Genomic DNA, 20,442 nt, shown 5'->3' with positions numbered 1-20,442 from the left:
TTAGAGTTACCCCAAGATATTTAATACTATTTGTGGCTATTGTGAAGGGAATTGTTTCCTTAATTTTTTTTTCTCAAACTGTTTATCCTTTCTATAAAGGAAGGCTACCGATTTATTTGAGTTAACAACTTGCTGAAGTTGTTTATCAGCTGGAGAAGTTCTCTGGTAGAAATTTTGGGGTCACTTATGTATACTATCATATCACCTGCAAATAGTGATACCTTTATTTCTTCTTTACCAATTTGTATCCCCTTGATCTTTTTTTGTTATCATTGTTCTAGCTAACACTTCGAGTACTATATTGAATAGATATGGGGATAGTGGGCATCCTTGTCTTGTCCCCGATTTCAGTGGGATTGCTTCAAGTATGTCTCCGTTTAATTTGATATTGTCTGTTGGTTTGCAGTTAATTGATTTTATTATGTTTAGGTATGAGCCTTGAATTCCTGATTTCTCCAATACTTTTAACATGAAGGGGTGTTGTATTTTCTCAAATGCTTTTTCTGCATCTAAGGAGATGATCATGTGATTTTTTTTCTTTGAGTTTGTTTGTATAGTGGATTATGTTAATGAATTTTCGTATTTTAAACCAACCTTACATGCCTGGGATGAAGCCTACTTGATTGTGATGAATGGTGGTTTTGATGTGTTCTTGAATTCGGTTTGCAATTATTTTATTGAGTATTTTCGCATCGATACTCATAACTGAGATTGGTCTTAAGTTCTCTTTTTTGGTTGTTCTTTATGTGGTTTAGGTATCAGAGTAATTGTGGCTTCACAGAATGAGTTAGGTAGTGTTCCTTCTGTTTCTATTTTATGGAATAGTTTGAGGAAAATTGGTATCAGGTCTTCTTTGAAGGTCTGATAGAATTCTGCACTAAATCCACCTGGCCCTGGGCTTTTTTTGGTTGGGAGGTTTTTAATGACTTCTATTTTCTTGTGTGATATGGGCCTGTTTAGATAATTTACTTGCTCTTGATTTAACTTTGGTATGTGGCATCTGTCTAGAAAACCATCCATTTCATCTAGATTTTCCAGTTTTGTTGAGTATAGGCTTTTATAGTAGGATCTGATGATTTTTTAAATTTCCTCTGTTTTTGTTGTTATGACTCCCTTTTCATTACTGATTTTATTAATTTGCATTCTGCCTCTTGGCTCTTTAGATAGCTTAGCTAGGGGTTTATCTATCTTGTTGATTCTTTCAAAGAACCAGCTTTTGGTTTAGCTGATTCTTTGTTTTGTTTTCTTTGTTTCTATTTGGTTGATTTCCCGCCCTGAGTTTGAGCATTTCCTGCCTTCTACTCCTCTTGGGCGAGTTTGCTTCTTTTTGTTCTAGAGCTCTCAGGTGTGCTATTAAGTTGTTAGTGTAAGATCTCTCCAGTTTCTTTACCAAATCACTTAGTGCTATGAACTTTCCTCTTAGCACTGCTTCTTTTTGTGTCCCATAAGTTTGGGCATGATGTGTGAACATTTTCATTAAATTCCAGGAAGTCTTTAATTTCTTTATTTCTTCCTTGACCAAGTTATCACTGAGTAAAAAGTTGTTCAGTTTCCACATGTATGTGGGCTTTCTGTAGTTTTTAGGCTATGGTGATCTGACAGGATGAATGGTATTATTTCAATCTTCTTGTATCTGCTGAAGGTTGTTTTGTGATCAATTATATGGTCAGTTTTGGAAAAGGTACCATGAGGTGCTAAGAAGAAGGTGTATTCTTTTGGTTTAGGGTGAAATGTTCTGTAGATATTTGTTAAATCCATTTGGTTCATAAACTCTCTTAGTTTCACTGTGTCTCTGTTTAGTTTCTGTTTCAATGACCTGTACTTTGGTGAAAGTAAGGTGTTGAAATCTCCCAAATATTATTGTGTGGGGTTCAATGTGTGTTTTGAGTTTTAGCAAAGTTTATTTTATGAATTTGTGAGCTCTTGCATTTGGGGCATAAATGTTCAGAATTGAGACTTTTCTTGGTGGATTTTCCCCTTGGTGGATATGAAGTGTCCTTCTTTATCACACTTGATACTTTTGGTTGAAAGTCTATTTTATTGGATATTAGGATGGCAACTCCTGCTTGTTACCTGGGACCATTTGCTTGGAAGACCCTTTTCCATCCTTTAACTCTGAGATAGTGTCTGTCTTTGTTGTTGAGGTGTGTTTCTCATATGATGGATCTTGTTTGCATATCCAATCTGTTAGCTTATATATTTTTATAAGTGAGTTGTCCATTAATAGTGAGAGATATTAAAGAGAGATGACTGATGGTACCTGATGTTTGTTTTTGTAGGTGGTTTTATGTGCTTGTGGATCTCTGCTTTTGACTTTGTTGTGAGACACTTAATATCTTGTTCTTTCTTTGGTGCAGGTATCTTCCTTGTATCGGAGTTTTCCTTCCAGGATCTTCTGTAGGGCTGGGTTGATAGATAGATACTGTTTGAATTTGGTTTTGTCCAGGAATATTTTGTTTTCTCCATCTATGTTGATTGAGAGTTTCCTGGGTATAGTAGCCTGAGCTGGCATTTATGTTCTCTTAAGAGTCTGCATGACCTCTGACCAGGCTCTTCTGACTTTCATAGTCTCTGTTGAGAAGTCTAGTGTAATTCTGGTAGGTCTACATTTGTATGGGACTTGGCCTTTTTTCCTTGCAGCTTTTAATTCTTTCTTTGCTCTGTGCATTTAGTGTTTTGATAATTATGTGACAAGAGATTTTCTTTTCTGGTCCCATTTATTTGGTGTTCTATAAGCTTCTTATACCTTCATATCCATCTCTTTCTTTAGGTTGGGGAAGTTTTCTTCTGTGATTTTGTTGAAGACATTTTCAGGTCCTTTGACTTGGGAATCTTCATTCTCCTCTATTCTGACTATTCTTAGATTTGGTCTGTTCATTGTGTCCTGAATTTCCTGGATGCTTTGGATTAGGAGTTTTTTATGTTTTGAATTTTTCTTTGACAGCTGTGTCAATCTCTTCTACAGTATCTTCTACACCTGAAATTCTCTCTTCTATCTCTTGTATTCTATTGGTAATACTTACATCTGTAATTCTTGACCTCTTTTCTAGGTTTTCCATCTCCAGGTTTGCCTCCATTTATCTTTTCTTTATTGTTTCTACTTCCACTTTTAGATCTTGGATTGATTTATTCAATTCCTTCACCTGGTTTATATGTGTTTTCCTGTATTTCTTTCAGTGAGTTATTGATATCCTCCTTAAAGAATGCTATTATCTTCATGAGATAGGATTTTAGGACAGATTCCTGATTTTCAGGTGTTTTTAGTGTATTCATGGCTTGCTGTGTTGGGAGAGCTGGGTTCTGATGATGCTCATGTATTTTGGCTTCTGTTGTTTATGGTCCTGCACTTGCCTTTTGCCATCTGGATATCCCTGGTGTTTGTTGATCTGGGTGACTGTATGAAGTCTGCCTCTTTTGTCCCTGAGTTGCTTCAGGTCTCCTGGTAGGCTTAAAGCCCTGGCTGTATCAGACCACCTATGGGACCTTCCAACTGGGGGCTCTCACAGGAGTAGAGAAGCTGCTGATCTGTTGCACTGGTTGCAGTAGATCTCCTGGGAGGCCTTCAGACTGTTGGGTCTTCCATGGAACAGTCAAGCTGTTGTCCAACTGACCTGACTACTGCCAATCCTCAACTTCTCTGAGAGCAGCAGATCCTCAACTGCTCTTAGTGCAGAGGGTCCTCAACTTCTCAACTGCTCTGAGTACAGTGGGTCTAACTACTCTGAGTGCAGAGGGTCCTCAATTGCTCTGAGTGCAGCAGGTCTTCTAGGATTGATTGGGATATGGAATCTTTACAAGAGCAGACCAACTAGGGGTCTGCCCCAGAAGCAAGGACCAACCAGAAGGGGCAGGAGGGATGGAAGGAAGGGGAGGTAAATACACTTTTGACATTAAAAAATGTAAACCAACACTTAAATCTACAGGTATTCAAATCCTCTGCTATTCCTTACATTACATACTCTATATAAGCTGTCACTCTGATTTGGTTTTAGATAAGATATCCTTACATCCTGTTTAACTACCCACAGGGCTTCATTTGAAATGTCAAAGTTTACATATTATCTTTCTCTATAAATGTGAGGAGTGGGTGTGGCAGCAGTCCCAAGAAGGCGCCATGGACTGCAGCTAAGTCTTATGACTTGCACCTGACTTCCTCATACACCTGAAAATAAGCCACAATCATCGTGAGAGCTGCGCAGGTGCACCAGGGTACTGGCGAATCCATTTTGGTGGAGATATGCCCCTGCTGCCCTGATTAGCTGAAGCTGCGTACCTGGTGAGGTGACGTGGCCTGCTGTGAGTGGATGGGAACTGAGAGTATATAAGAGTGAGAGGCCCAGGGTTCAGGGGAGATATAGATGGAGAGAAAGGAGATGAAGACTGAAGTTTGCTGAATAAACTGCTGTTAGAAGGACTGGTGGTTGTGTCGTTCTTGCTGGTCGAGAGTGGACGCGACATATAAAGAGTGATTTTTATTACCTGTCTGATGTTTCATTACCAAACATAATAGGGAACCAATTAATTAAAATGTCTTTAAACAATCTTTGAGAACTTTCTTTAAAAGTGATCTTAAATTTAGTTTCTTATCTTGAAAAAATGTAACATTTAAGAAGCCTTAGCTTTTGAAATGAAATTTTAATTGTTCCATAAATTTGTTTTATAATTTGTATTTGTTCTATTATATCTTGAAAGCTAAAATGGCTTTTTAAGCTAAAATAATATTGCTAAAATTCTTTCCATAGAATGATGAACACAGCTGTCATGTACACCTTCTCCACAAATGAAAATACATACATTTAAGAGCAAGAGTGATGCATGGGATGTATACATCATAATTTTCTTGGATTAATAAAAACATTTCCTCAAATATCAGCTCTCTGTGGAAAGTCATCAGTTAAAATTTTCTGGAAGTTGTACAGCACAAATACATGCCAGTACGTACTATCTTCCAAGCCCTCACTCTAAAACAACACTGCTCAGTAAAAAAAGAAGACAGCTCACATATTAACTGACACAAATCATTCCCATTGCTTCATACCTACAGCACAAACCCATGCATCCTATAAGGCCATCTAATTCTTTTATTTATCTTTTATTTACATCTTGGTTGAAGATTCCCCTCCTTCCAGTCCCTCCTTCTCATTTCCCCTCTCCCATACCACCCTTCCTTCCTCCTCAGAGAAGAGACTTCCCATGAAGATCAACCAGCCTTGGCATATCAAGTTATAATAAACTAGGCACATCTTCTCCTATTGAGGCTAGACAAGGCAGCCTAATAGGAGTAAAGGGGCCCAAAGGCAGGTATCAGAATCAGAGACATCCCCTGCTCCAGTTAAGTGTCCCACATGAAGACCAAGATGCATATCTGATTTTATATATATATATATATATATATATATATATATATATATATATATATATATATATATGCTATGTCTGTCCCATGCATGTTCTTTGGTTGGTGGTTCAGTTTCTGTGAGCTCCTGTGGATCCAGGTTAGTTGATTCTATAGGTTTTCTTGTAGTGTCCTTGAGCCTTCTGGGAAATTAGAGAAGGGTAGTTAAAGGCTTAAGTTGGGGTGGGGGTGGCAGAATTAGGGGAAGGTGGTATTAGTGCATTAACCAAAATTATGGAAATATTAAAAAAGTCTTTGAAAACCCACTAGACTGTAGGCCAATTTAAAAAAAAAAAAAAAACATTTAAAAATGGGAGTTTGAACAAAGCTATCATCAGTGGGTGGGTAAAGTTTCACCCAGAAGACATAGGTTAATAAATGAAAATCTCAATGCCAGGCATGGGATAACTTCCTATGAGTTATTGATCATGGTACTCCCAGTTAACAAAACAACATAGATTATTGCTACTGTTCTTAGCTTCCTACCAAAACTGGATGATCAAACCATATTGCTGAAAACATTTGATTTCAAGGCATAGAAAAATCAAGTTGGTACTGACCTGGAAATGTCTCTCTTGCTGGCTAGATTTCATAGTACTAGAAGGTGCTATGTGCTCCTCTAGGGCAGAAAAGTCTTCAGTGGACCTACCCAGTGTGCGTATTCTGCATGCTACAACCTTGACCGGCCAGGCAAGATGTATCCACAGGTACAATAGTGACATGGCATTACAAAGGTACCCAACTGCTTTGGATTTGAGGCTAGCTCCACAGAAAATTCATACTTGGTACTGCAAACCTGGTCAAAACTTCATATCTGGAGGAGTCTCTGGGGTAGGGGATCTTGTCCTTTAGTTTTGCTAAGTGGACATGCCAAACTGCGTTCAAAAATATTTATTTGTATAGCCATATATTAGTGCTGGTATCTCAACTTGGTCAGAGAAGCTTCTTTTTGCAGTAGCAGTCAATGGAGAGACCCACAACTGGCCAAATGGTACATTTATGTCAATCCTCTCAAGGCTGAAAGAATATCACAGAAAAGGAAGCAGAAAGTATGGTAAGAGTCAGAGGATAGGGAAGAATCCTGTCAAATGCTGTCTTACAGACAAAGCATGGCATTATAGTCATGAATTCACAACAGCTGTGGTTATACACACAGGATCAAGCCAGTCAAAATACCAGCAGGGATAGGGAAAGAACCTATTAGACTTCACCAATAGCTAAAAAAACCAGCTACTGGCTATTAATGATTCCTAGGGAAGGGAAGTGATTTTTCTTCAGAGATTTGGCTGCTGGTAGTTTATCATACAGACAGCAATAATTGAACTAAGGGTTATTTAAAAAAAAAATGTGAAGGTTCCCACATGTTGGAGGAGTTGATCTGATCAATGACAATGATGTGGAATTGTCAGAAAATGAATTTAAGAGATCTTGGACAGTTGGCTCAGTAACTAAGAGCAATTATACTTTGTGAAGGACCTGGGTTCAATTCCCAGCACCCAATTATAGGCTCACTACTTCCTCAAGAACCAGGCATGCATGTGGTACACACATATATGTATAGGCAAAGCACTTATGAATAAAATAAATCTTTTTTTTAAAAGGGTGAATTTAAAATATTTTTTAAATTAAAAAAATCATGTATACATCTTAACTTTTCCCTTTACAGTGGCTTCTTCTTTTCATTCTTGAAACATGCTTAAGACTTCACTAATTTTACAAATAAAAGGCAAAGTAAACTTCCATTGGGCCTGGGCTTCTCATCTGAGATGTTAGCTTCTCCCCCTCCTTTTAGAATCAAAGCAGCTCTCTTTGACGTGGTGGTACAATAGGTACACAAATATTTACTTAATAAAGAAATATCTTAAACTAATGACCTCTTTTCTGGTTTTACTTCCTCACTACCAACTGTGTAAACCCAAACACTCTTATCTGTTAATTACTGAAATTGCTTTCTCCGGGGTTTCCTACCAAAGCAACGAAGATGGTTAGAAGTGTGGACTGCCTGGTTTGTTATCTTGATTTCACGGTTCCCTTACTCTTGAGCCGTTAGGAATTTCCCCAATATTGTAATAGCTCAATTTTGTCTTTTATAGAACTGGAATCATTGAGTGGATTAAGTTAGGAAAATATATCTCTGCACTTACCACTCTATGCTAGAAGCAACAAGCAATCAAATATGTGGCAGTGCCACTTTTTTATTCTTACCCTCTCTACACACTGTTCCAACACTATTGACAGTATGACTAGACTCAGCATTGGTAGATCAGTATATACCTTTAATTTTAAGCCTCTAGTTAAATTACTATGAAAGTGAATGAAGAAGAGATGATCTTTAGTACTCTAAATCAAATGGAACTTAAATATTTTGTTCTTCCCAAGTTTTCCCAGAGATAACCTCAGGAAATTCTCCTTTGTGGGGAAAAAATTCTTCTGCAGAAAACAGGGAAAAAATATTTTCAGGCAAGATCAAAGTGAAAGCACAAATCCTTGCCCATCGTAGGCAAGTTGGCATGACTTACTACTTGGCAACAGCTGATAGAATAAGCAGGAGTCACTGGTAAGGCTGATTCATACGTTGAGAACTCCTCTATTTACAATACCACAACTTATCCTCTGTTAGTTTGAGCTCAACTCAGCTTCAGCCAATAGCAGATATCTAACAAATTAAACCATGAGCAATATAGCAAATGCCTAGCTAGTACTGGAGTTTTAACTCAGCAGTTAAAAGCACTTGTTGCTCTTATAGAGGACTCAGGTTTGGTTCACAGAACCTCAACTGTTGACTCACAACCATCCATGATACTGTGATCCAATGCTCTTTTCTGGCCTCCAAAGGTACTACTAAACACATGGTGCACATACATGCAAGCAAAAATAAATCTTTCATTTTTAACTTTTTTTTTAAATGCCTAGATGTGCCAGTCAGACATCTCTATTTTGTTTATGTGTGATGTGTATAAAAGCCTGTGGCTACATTGCTGCCTGAAGCTCTCTGAACTGCTCCTGATTCTGAGGGCTGCCTAATTCAAAAGTTACTCTTTGCTCAATAAACCCTATTAAGTTTAATTTTTCTAAAGTTTTCCTATTAATTAGAACAGTATTCCACTGTTTGGATCCTTTTGTAAGTAGAACATTATTAACAGTTATGAGGTAGTGTTAATGAAGTTGAAGCTTCCTATTAATTTCTTTAACCCTAGTTTCGCTTCAAAGCACTAGGACAGCTCACACAGGATTGATTGGCTCAACATTCCAGCATAGATGGGGCTGATAAGGCCCTACCCTACCCCTACAGTTCTTCCCCATTATAGTAAGTCACATGCTTATGATTCCAAATCTGAAGGTCATATTTTAATTTTATTATCTCTGTGTGTGTGTCTCTGTGTGTGTGTACACCATGCAGCATGCATGGTGGAGGCCATGCATTTCTGTGGAGGCCAAAAGACAACTCTGAGGACTTGGTTCTGTGCTGCCACCATGTGGATTCCATTCAGGTCATGGGAAGTGGCAGCAAATGACTACCTGCTAAGCCATCATTCACGCCCTGAAGGTCATACGTGACTTTTTTCTCACACTTGCTATAACCATCTATCTATCAACACAACTTATTGGCTGAAGCTTCAAATTTTCAAACCTTTCTTGTCATCTATGACTGCAATCATAACCCAAGTCCCTTGTCCACTTCCACAAGGCAACCCGTGTTCAGGCTATTCCTGTTTGTTTCTAGTCCTGTCTTCTGAACTATAGCAACCACAGGGATCCTTTCTTTTTTAAAAAAAAAAAAAAGGTAGCAATATTAACTCAAAACTCCCAAATGGCCTTCCTGCCATAAAAGTTGGCTCTACTTTAGGCCCTTGTAAGACCCACCAAATTCAGGTTATATATTTCTTTATGTTCATCATCCAGATATCAGAGTATCTCCTTCCTTATTTCAAACCTAATTTCCCGTCTTTCAGAGGCCATTCTTGAGCAGCCTGACTTACACTGATATCTACCTACCTACCTACCTATCTATCTATCTATCTCTATCTCCACAACTACATTTTTTTTCTAAAGTAGTTTTGGGTGAAAATTCAATAAAAACTTCAGATCCATAGCATTTTCAAATTTTATTTTGTTTTTTGTTTGTTTGTTTTTTACTTTTTTAATTATGTGGATTTTGTGCAGGTGCCCACACAGTATAAGAACTGGAGTTACAGGGTGTATAAACCACCAGGTGTTTCTGATCCTCTTCAAGAGCAGTATGTGGTCTCCACATACTGAGGCATTTCTCAAGGCCTGTTTTGAAATTGTATTCACCGCTAAGTCCCCAGTAACTATAAAGTACTTGGTATATAGAAGATGAGATGTGAGAGATAGATACATAGATAGACACATAGGTGCATACACATCCTTAATAAGTAACTTGTAGTGCTAGGAAATATAAAAGAATTAAGTGTTATATTTAATGCATGTCTTTTATGACAAAACACTGGTGTTTTAGTTTTGTTCTTCATGTATGAGTTTGGCATGTGTTTATACACAAGCGCAGGTGCACAGAAATGTCTATAGAAGTCAGAGGTTAGTGTCAGGTATCTCCCAGCACTCTCCACCTTAGTTTTTGAAACAAGGGTTTCTAATTGAACCCAGAGCTTGCAAATGCAGCTAGATTGGCTGGTGAGCAAGCCTGAAGCACCTACCTGTCTCCACTCTCCCAACACCAGCACTTCCCCAGTGCCAGGACTTATAGCACATCACACCTGGCTTTTTCTGTGGGTGCTGAGGATCTGAATACAACTCCTCGGTTTACAAGCATTTTCCTATCTAAACCCTCTCTTGGCCCATTTTATTCTTTATTACTTAAATCATAATCACCTTTCCTGGAAAAATAAATATAAACATCCTAAATATAATATAAAAATATAAAAATCCTAAAATTATCAATTATCCAAGTATTTCATCTTTAAAATATTGCTTACCAACTCCATGCTTTTTAGAATCTAGGATTAAATCTGTTAAATAGGATATAGAAACCTGCTTAATATTTTGAAGATAAAGAATTAGAAGTTAACAAACCTGTAACTTAATAATAGATAGTAACCTTAAGTTAATTTTTTCTTTTATTTTTAGTTAGCTTTGTAAAGCAAAACTTAAATGAAAAATAATTCTATGAACAAGCATTTGTAAATGATTAATAAATCATGCTTCTTTTTTTCTTTGTGGGTTTTTTTAGATAGGTTTCCAGGTATTAGACCACTGTCAAATACACTATATAGATGAAGAGGATCTTGAATTACTGGTCCTCCTGTCCCTATCTCCCAAGTGCTGGGACTACAAGGACAACACCATCTTGATATGAAACCATGGCTTTTAATAGTAATTAATATATCATGCAAAAATACAGTTATGTGGCTTGTGTTTTCCATTTACTAAATAATACAATCTAAGCAAAACTTTGAGGAAAGCTAAAATGCACATAACAACCACAACCTTTTCAGTTTTCTTTGCCTTTTGCAGTGCCCTACTTTGCTAAGGTTCAAACTACTCCTGGTGAGACCGAGTTCTAATGATAGCATTGGGAATAGAATCAAGGCCAATGCTTATGGCTAGGGCATTCAAAACGATGCCAACATAGCTAGTTGTCCAAGTATAATTTTCCTTTCTTCATTAGGATTATGCTTTGTTTTGTCCTTGTGGCATGATATTGAATAAGATAAGCACTTTACATTTAAAATCAAAACTGGACTTGTAGCACAATAAAAAGTTCAGTCCCCTGAACACATTCCAATTTGAATTATTATATCTCCATTATTAAAATAGCCAGTTTTAAACAGTTTCAATTGGAAAGTTTATTATTTGAATTGCTTTAAGTTCACAAAGTTGAATGGTAGGTGAGTGATCTTTATTTGGTCTGTACATTCTGCTAGCAATTTGGAAATTTTTATACACAAAAATAAAATGTAAATCTAAGATCCAGTCAAATTTTATGTCTTTACACTGGGCTCCAACAAAAAGGCCCAGTTTTGGTCCAGATTTTCATTTATATAGCTATTAACCTAGTGGCTCAAAACTGTTTAATTTTCTATACAGAAGCCATTTCAATACACAGATCTCTTTTGGCATACCTTCCCAGGAGATTATTAAGCTAAATCTGGACTTCTTTTCAGGCCATTTTTGCTGTGATGGTCCATTTTCAGATTCTGGCAGCCAATCAAGGACCATAACGATCTTTTGAAGTGAAGTGGGGCAGCAGAGAGAAAATGGCCTAAGTATCAAGAAATGGATGAGAGCAAGTGAGGAAAGAAAATTTCCACTTTGCAAAGCATTTTATCTTTCTTTTTCTCCTCTTCCTCCTCTTCCTTTTAACCTCCTATTTAAGGGACAGTAATTTTGAAAAGAATGATAATGGGAAAGATCTCACCATCTAAAAGTTCACCGCAGGATTCCATACTTAACAAATTATGCCCCAAATAATCATTTCCAGACTGTCTGTAATATTTGCCCGTATCTAGGAATTTTCCATTCACTGTCTTTCATCTGTTAATACTCTCAAGAAAACACTCAGAAAAGGGAAGAGCCGAATCAAGCTCTAAAGTACAGTTCAGCTATGCTCTCTCACAACTGCGAGTCATCTGCCCAACTCAACTTGCCCTAACTTGCCTCAGTTTACTTCAGTACATCTCAGTTTAACCTCAATTCACCTCAGTTTACTTTAGTTAAGTCAGTATAACTCAGCTTACCTCATTTTACCTTGGTAAATGGTAACTCGCTTTAACCTCAGCTTGCATCATCTTACCTCAGTGTACCTCCACTTGTGTCAATTTGTCTCTGCTTAATTAGGTGTAATCTCAGTTTGCTTAAGCTTGATCGAGTAATTCATTTAAACCTCAGCTCGCCTCAAGTTACCTCACCACACCGCGGTGTACCTCAGTTTACCTCAGCTTGCCTCTGCTTAATTAAGTTTAAGCGCAGCTTGCCTCAGTTTACCTCATCTCATCTCAGCGTACCCGTTTAATTCCGCTTGCCTCCGTTTATTTCAACTTTTGTTTACCTCAGTTTACCTTGGCTTATTTTTTTATCTCACCTCAGTGTGCTTCAGTGTACTTAGCTTGCTTTCCTTAGCTTGCCTCCAACTAAGGAGGCAATTAGGTTTAACCTCGGCTCGCCGCAGTTTACCTCAGCTCGCCTCGGCAGCCCCTTTGAGCGAGCCGGCCCCTCATTGGTCGCTTCCCCCTCGCAGCCCCGCCCCGCGTTCCGCCTAGTTTCCGTCGCGAAGGACGCGGCGTCGGTTGGTTGTCAAGATGGCTGCGGCGGGGTCGCGGCCACCACCTCCGCCGTCGCCCTGCGAGGTCGCCGCCCTCGCCGCTGCTGTCGCCACTGTCGCCGAGGCCGCTGCGAAGCCAGGACTGCCGCAGCCGAGCCTGCGACGCCCGTGACGCGAGGCCTGGGAGACGCGCTGCCCGGAACGCCGAGGAGAGGACGAGGGAGGCCGAGCGGCCATGCGGACGGCGCTGAGGTGAAGGATGCTGGCGGGCAGGCCCGGAGCCCAGAGCGCAGGCGCAGGCGTGGGCGCCGGACCCCCCGACGCGCCGGGCGCCCGTGACGGCGGCGGGCGGCCGAGACCGGGCGCTTACCTGTATCCTTTCCACGCCCTCCCCCTGGAGCACGCAGGCAAGGCATGGAAACTGGCAAGTCATTTTCAGTGCGGATATTTGCTTTAGCAGCTCTCACCCCACCCCATCCCAACCTGAAGTTACACTTTTGTCTCCTACTTTGTGACCTCTTCCCCCTCCTTCCCACACCCGCACTTCGACTTGGCTGTCAGATTTTTGTGGATTTTTAAATGCATCGGTCCTGATTGGACGGGCGAAGATTCGCCTTTTTGAATTACAGCGTTATACCCTTTACTTACAGAGACGTCTTAGTCGTGCTCCTTAGAAAGAGAAATTGCCCGAAACTAAAATGTTGGGCTGTTCCGTTTTAGTTGTTAGCCGCACACCCCTCCCAGAGCTGGAGAACCCTAGTTCGTTCTGATCATTTTGTCTCCCATCTCTGGCCACTGTGTTGTCAAACAGACGAAAGGAAAAGCAGGGGGCCCGAATCTTGACAATCTGGATTATTTCTGATTTTCCCTGAGAAATCGTTGAACTTCAATTTGATGTTACTGTTGGTAACATAAACATTGTGGAAATACCAATACGCTTTGTTTTTTAAGTACATAAAGCAGGTTTATTCTTCCAGAGAGCATTATGATAATTAGAATTTACCCTTCATAGTCTCAGAAGACTGGCTGGTGGTGATGATGTTTGGTCATGTTTTTCTCAGGAAATGGAGTCCCTTCCACCACTACCAGCCTCCCTCCACTTCCTTAGCCCAAGGTCCCACCTTCTGCTAGGACATGCTCTTAACAGTTTTAACAGCAAATCATGAGTTTTCACCAAGGGTCTCCTCTTCGGCTGACCCTCCTATGGGCTCTAAGAATGCAGGTACGTTAGGGCTCCATTAATGCCCAAATACTCTCTCCTTGGGAACTTGTCTTCCATCCCTGGGTCATTCTGAGTTCTGAACAGTAGCATAGGCAGTAGCAGCTGCTAGCTTTTGTCTTCTTGTCTTTCCTCTTGCTACTTCCACAAACTGTCTTCTTAGAGTGTGCTCTGAAGTGAATGCTACTGCCTTATGAATTCAACTCTTCACCTTTGACATTGTTTTTTGGGGGGTGGTGGTGATGGCGGGGGGAGGGCGGGGGGGGGGGAGGTGGGTGGCCCTGGCTGTCTCAGAACTCGATCTGTAGACCAGGCTGGCCTTGAACTCTACCTCCGGAGTGCTGGGATTAAAGGCTTGCACCACCTCCACTTGTCTGGCATTGTATCTTTTTATACACTGAACTTTTACTACATTATCCTAATTTGTCTCTAAATCAGGATGTAAGGAAATGGCTCGTGACAAAGCATCCCTCTCTCCTGTTATTTTCGTTAATGACAAACCTTTTTTTAATTTATGTGATAAGAACATTAAGCAGAGCAAGTAGGAGTAAAGGGACAAAATTTAAAAGTACGGCTATAGTCAAAGTTCTAAGAGACTGTGAAAAAGTTTTAAGTGGAGGCAGAAGGAAGAGGTTTGACTAGATCTGACAAGGAAAATGCATTGTATGATAGCTACTTGGGTTGATAACCTAATTGGAGAAAGAATAAATGAGGAAGTGGATGCCCATAATATTCTTTATTTTGTAATAGTAACTATATAAAAACTACATTCTTTGGAGTAGATGTTAGGGTGAATTGTTTTGATAATGCATACCAAAAAAATTAAGCATCTATCTAAAAACTTCTATACCATTTTTTTAGATGATAGAAAAACAAACATTCTTTATAGTGTAGTAAGCAAGATCATACTGTTCTACTATATATGCCATATAGTATATATGCTAATGTAGGAACTAGATTTTATATGTAGTAGGATTATCTGGATAAATTTGGAAATATATTGGTGTCAGGACATCATTACACTTGTAATTTTTCTGTATGTTCTTGGGATAAGATTTTAAACATATTGAAGAAAATAGTTCCCATCTGATGCAGTCTCCCCTGCCCTTGTCAACTGACACAAAGTAAGTTAAGCTTGCCCTTCCTACAATGTTCTCTTGAAAGGAGAAAGTTGTATTTACCTCTACTGATGACTTGTGACTTTTAAAAGCTAATCATCTTCTTGAAGTCTGGTCCTAATAAAGTTAAAAACCATATTTCCTTCCCTTTTATATCATGTTTACAAAACCTTCAGAAGGCACCTTTAAAAATGTTACATGTGTGTCTTTGAGTTTGTATTGATGTGGTACCAGATTTTAGTTGAAATGAAGGCAAAATGAACTCTAGCCTATGAGGGAAGAAAGTTTACAAACGACAAAACTGTTACAAACAAACTCCCTCGGTAAAGTCTCAGACAGGAGTTCATATACATTTGATTATTCTGAAATAGATAATAGAGTTTCTTTATAATATTGATGAAAAATACTATTGAAATTAACACATTTTGAATTAACAAATCATATATACCCTGACATTATTGTATGTATTTATTGTAAGTCTACATTTACAAACCAGCTTTGGCCCTCAGCCTTTGGGGAAACTTTAACCAGCTGTTTCCTATAAAATAGGCAAGTATTCATGCTCTACAATCTGTAACTTTGCTGTAATCTCACTCATTTCTAGGTCTTATGTGGGGTGCTAGACAGTTAAGTCAGTGGTTTTCAGCCTGAGAGTCATGCTCCCTTTGGAGGTCAGATGACCCTTTCACAGAGGTTGCAAATCAGATATCCTGCAAATCAGATATTTACATTACAATTCATAACAGTAACAAAATTACAGTTACGGAGTAGAACAAAAATAATTTTATCATTGGGGTCACCACCACATAAGGAACTATATTAAAGAGTTGCAGCACTATGAAGGTTAAGAACCATTAAATTGATCATTTATTAAATTTCAATGTCATGAAAAATACAAAAATATTGTGATAAATTTGATAACAATCAAAACCCACATAAATTGGGAAAGCCAATCTTGTCAGTGCAATTTAAGGAATGGCTAGTTATATGTAAACTTCAAATTACTAGGATCACCAAAATACTCAGTTTCCTCCAGGAAAGCTTTATAAGCACATAATGGCGCATGTCTGTCCTTGTGTCTTCCCATAAGCCATCAACAGGGATCTTTGGAGCTAATCACATTATAATTTATTGTGGATATTTGCATATAAATTTCACACTGTAGACTAAAGGATTTATTGAAGCATTTAATTCATCTACTCCATGTTACTAAAATCTTTCATTTCCTTACATATAAACCTAAGGAAGATACTTTACTAGTAACTATCCAAATATCTGGATAATGAACAAAAATATGGATCTTCATTATCTAAGTTTGTGATTTCTAAAATTAATTTACTTTCCCCTCATGGAAAGTGAAAGATACCTTAAAATTCATATGCCAAGTTGTGTGTGTGTGTCTGTATATAAAGAGATTAATCTCACATTTTCTGGACATATACTAACACTAATATGTACACGGATTAGCTGTCCCACAGAGCCTTTGATGTTATTACGATGAGGCTCTAGTTATATCAGACAGTCTTGACATGCACTAAATATGTAAACTGTTGTTCTTAACTAAATGGCATCACTAGAGATATGAAAATCCATCTTGAGAAAAATTTAGAAGAAGAACGCCAGATACTACTACAGCAACAAAAACTATGTCGGAATCGAGCACGTAAATATTTCATGGAGTCAAACCGGAGAAGAAAGTAAGTAGTTGTATTTTGTTCAGAAGTATAAAAATGCAAATTCATTCTAACATAATAGTTTCTCTGATTTGAGGTACTTGAGTCATGACCATGGTTTATTTATAAAACAAATGATAGTCTCATAATTTTGTAAATTTTATTTTTCTGCCTGAAGGACCAAGTCTATATTCTAGTTTATGGATTGTGATCATCACAGTTTTTTCTTTTTCTATTTTTTTTTTTTTTTTTTTTTTTTTTGGTTTTTTGAGACAGGGTTTCTCTGTGTAGCCCTGGCTGTCCTGGCACTCACTTTGTAGACCAGGCTGGCCTCGAACTCAGAAATCCGCCTGCCTCTGCCTCCCGAGTGCTGGGATTAAAGGCGTGCGCCACCACGCCCGGCTCACAGTTTTTTCTTGATACAGAACAAGAAATTTAACTACAAATAGACTATAACTTGACTTTAATTTACTATTCAACTTATGTAATTTTTATCTGCTACCCTCCTCCATTCAATTCTAAAAAGAGGGGAGAGATGAGTACTGATATAAATCAAATTTTATAAATCATTACCAAAAAAAGCTGTCTGTGGAAACTATAAACTAAAATGATGTAAAATGAAAACTATCCAACTACTTCTTAATCATTTTTAGGACTTTAGTTATTAAAATTTTAAAGATAGTGGTTTTGTTGTCGTTTGTATTTCATGTGTATGAGTGCTTGCCTGGAAGTATGTAAGAGAACTACATGCATGCATGCACTCACAAAGACCAGGAGCTGTCAGAGTCCCTGAAACTGCAGTTACCACACTGTTGTGAGCCACACTGGCTCCTAGCCTCAGCTCCTAGCCTCCTAGTCTTGACCACTGTGCCATATCTAGATCTAATAACGTTTTGTTATTCAACTTTGTTAGTCAGAGTGGTTACCCATTATTTAATTTTTTTATTATAGCCTTATCCATATTCTTGTAATCTATGATAGTAGAAGATCCCTGGAGCTTATTAACTTCATCATTGGGCATATGCTGCAAGTCCCACTTGGGGAATACAAAATTGTTTACCTGTAATTTTTTTTTCTTATGTTGTATTTCTCTTGAGCTTAATCCTTTCTTTCTCTAACAATGTTAAAATTATTTAATGAAGTTTATTTTAGTTTTGTTCATATATTTCTGTTTTTCTGTTACTTTCTGACTCCTGAAGACATTATAAGGCACATGACAAAAGTTAGTAAAGATGATTATAGATTTTATCTAGTTTTGCTCAAGGTGATATCAAAGGATTTTAGTATTTAGCATTTTTTCCTTTGGACAGAGGCTAAGTACCCACCATTTTTTTCAGTTATCTTGGGAAGTTATCTTTTAAAAAAAAAATTCTTATTTAATATCATTGCTACCAATTTCTTAAAATTTCCAAATGGCTATACATTTCCACATAAATTTTCTTTTTTTTTATTAGATGTTTTCTTTATTTACATTGCAAATTTTATCCCCTTTCCTCATTTCCCCTCTGAAAACCCCCCTAACCCACCCACTCACTCTTCCCTGTCCTGGCATTCCCCTACACTGGGGCATCAAGCTGGGAAGTTATCTTTAACTGTTTAACATGTCATAGATTAGGGAATCTCTAAAAACTCTTGTTCTAGAGGATTAATAATAAAAGACATATAGGGGAATGCTAGAAGGGTGATACGGGAATGGTGGGTGGGTGGGAGAGCACCCTCTTAGAGACAAAGGGGAGGGGAGATGGGATAGGGAGTTTGAAGAGGAGAGACCAGGAAGGGGGACAACATTTGAAATGTAAATAAATAAAATAGCCAAGTAATTTTTTAAAAAGAAAGAGAGAAAGAAAGAAAAAGGAAAAGCATGATTCTTACTATCAAGTCATTAATAATATAATAATTAAAGATAACTGAATACTCGGTTGAATCTTCTATGAAGTAGACAGAAGCACATCTCATGGACTATAGGACAAGAAAGGGCTCTTGGAAGAATAGTTAGCCACATGTTAGCCAAGGAACATGAAAGAAACCGTGCTTTTTTATATATAGAGAGAGATATTTTCTTCATTTACTTCTCAAATGCTATCCCAAAAGTGTCCCCTATATCCTCCCCCCGCCCTGCTCCCCTCCCCACTCACTCCCACTTCTTGGCCCTGGCTTTCCCCTGTACTGGGGCTTATAAAGTTTGGTAGACCAATGGGCCTCTCTTCCCAATGATGTCCGACTAGGCCATCTTCTGCTACATATGCATCTAGAGACACGAGCTCTGGGGGTACTGATTAGTTCATATTGTTGTTCCACCTATACGGTTGCAGACCTCTTCAGTTCGTTGGGTACTTTTTCTAGCTCCTCCATTGGGGGCCCTGTGTTCCATCCTATAGAAGACTATGAGCATCCACTTCTGAATTTGCCAGGCACTGACATAGCCTCACAGGAGACAGCTATATCAGGGTCCTTTCAGCAAAATCTTGCTGGCATATGCTATAGTGTCTGCGTCTGGTGGCTGATTATGGGATGGACCCCCAGGTGGGGCAGTCTTTGGAAGGTCCATCCTTTTATCTTAGCTCCAAACCTTGTCTCTGCAACTCCTTCCATGGGTATTTTATTCCCTATTCTAGGGAGGAATGAAGTATCCACACATTGGTCTTCCTTCTTGATTTTCTGTGTTTTGGAAGTTGTATCTTGGGTATTCTAGGTTTCTGGGCTAATATCCACATATGAGTGAGTGCATATCAAGTGACTTCTTTTGTGACTGGGTTACCTCACTCAGGATGATATCCTCCAGATACATCCATTTGCCCAAGAATTTCATAAATTCATTGTTTTTAATAGCTGAGTAGTATTCCATTGTGTAAATGTATTACATTTTCTGTATCCATTCCTCTGTTGAGGGGCATCTGGGTTCTTTCCAGCTTCTGGCTATTATAAATAAGGCTGCCATGAACATAGTGGAGCATGTGTCCTTATTACCAGTTGGAACATCATCTGGGTATATGCCCAGGAGAGGTATTGCTGGATCTACCGATAGTACTATGTCCAGTTTTCTGAGAAACCGCCAGACTGATTTCCAGAGTGGTTATACAATCTAGCAATCCCACCAACAATGAAGGAGTGTTCCTCTTTCTCCACATCCTCGCCAGCATCTGCTGTCACCTGAATTTTTGATCCTAGTCATTCTGACTGGTGAGGAACCGTGCTTTATGTACGCAGAATAGAAGGAAAGTCTAATATTAAAAAATGTGACAGAAGATGTATGTAAGTGTTATGTGGGAAAATGTGGATGAGTATCAGATGACAGGAGATAGTTTATTTCATAAACTAGGCGATAGTATGTATAGCAATCTAAAGAAAGTAAAGAGAATTTGCCCTTGCTAGATTATAAAGACATTATCTTTAGGTTGTAACAACAAAGCAAAGTTAGAGATGCTCAATGATCAAATTTATATCTTAGTTCATTATACCAAAGAAGCAGCAGATGCAAGCAAAACAGACCAAAAAACAGGTGAAAAACTATTAGACTCTAGGCAAGTGAGTGGGCATATGAGCATGGATGAGGGCTTGGAGCTGAGCAGAGAGGGGCAGAAGTCAGGGACACTTACAAAGAAGGTGTTCAGAGTTCTTACCGATTAGGAAAACTCTTTAATATTTTAATGTAAATCTTTCTAGAATAATGTCACACTTTAAGCTTTTATACACATTGTACACATTAATAAAGGGAGTTTGATCTTGTACCTTAGACTCACAGGTATAGCTTGACATCTCCTATGCTGCTATATTACTGTATTGATTGTACTTGAGCT

General features: G+C 38.5%; 2 protein-coding genes and 1 pseudogene across 4 annotated transcripts in view; 1 reads left to right on the top strand and 2 right to left on the bottom strand.

Moving 5' to 3' along the window:
- The window catches only part of Angptl5 (angiopoietin like 5), a 34,685-nt gene extending 29,852 nt beyond the window's left edge, over positions 1–4,833 (bottom strand). Inside the window, 1 exon segment of the mRNA XM_085844400.1 lies at positions 4,726–4,833. Within this exon segment, the coding sequence (XP_085700526.1) occupies positions 4,726–4,833 (108 nt within the window).
- A 624-nt stretch (positions 4,834–5,457) lies between these two features.
- LOC147001956 (uncharacterized) lies at positions 5,458–12,872 on the bottom strand (annotated as a pseudogene). The gene is made up of 3 exons (XR_015048905.1): positions 12,548–12,872; positions 11,497–11,636; positions 5,458–5,538 (listed from the first exon to the last, which is right to left on the bottom strand). The product of XR_015048905.1 is annotated as an uncharacterized LOC147001956 (transcript).
- Cep126 (centrosomal protein 126) overlaps positions 12,653–20,442 on the top strand; it is a 53,338-nt gene continuing 45,548 nt past the window's right edge. For both annotated transcript variants that reach the window (XM_021173292.3, XM_085844399.1), the window contains exons 1-2: positions 12,653–13,007; positions 16,550–16,669. In XM_021173292.3, coding sequence (XP_021028951.1) covers positions 12,895–13,007; positions 16,550–16,669 — 233 coding nt within the window. In that variant the 5' untranslated portion in view covers positions 12,653–12,894. The remainder of the gene's footprint in view (positions 13,008–16,549; positions 16,670–20,442) is intronic.

This window comes from Mus caroli, unplaced genomic scaffold (genome assembly GCF_978045245.1).
Source record: "Mus caroli unplaced genomic scaffold, Mus_caroli_1 scaffold_11, whole genome shotgun sequence".
Lineage (NCBI taxonomy): Eukaryota > Metazoa > Chordata > Mammalia > Rodentia > Muridae > Mus > Mus caroli.
The sequence above is the reverse complement of the archived record's forward strand: the minus strand, read 5'-3'. Positions and strand labels throughout refer to the sequence as shown.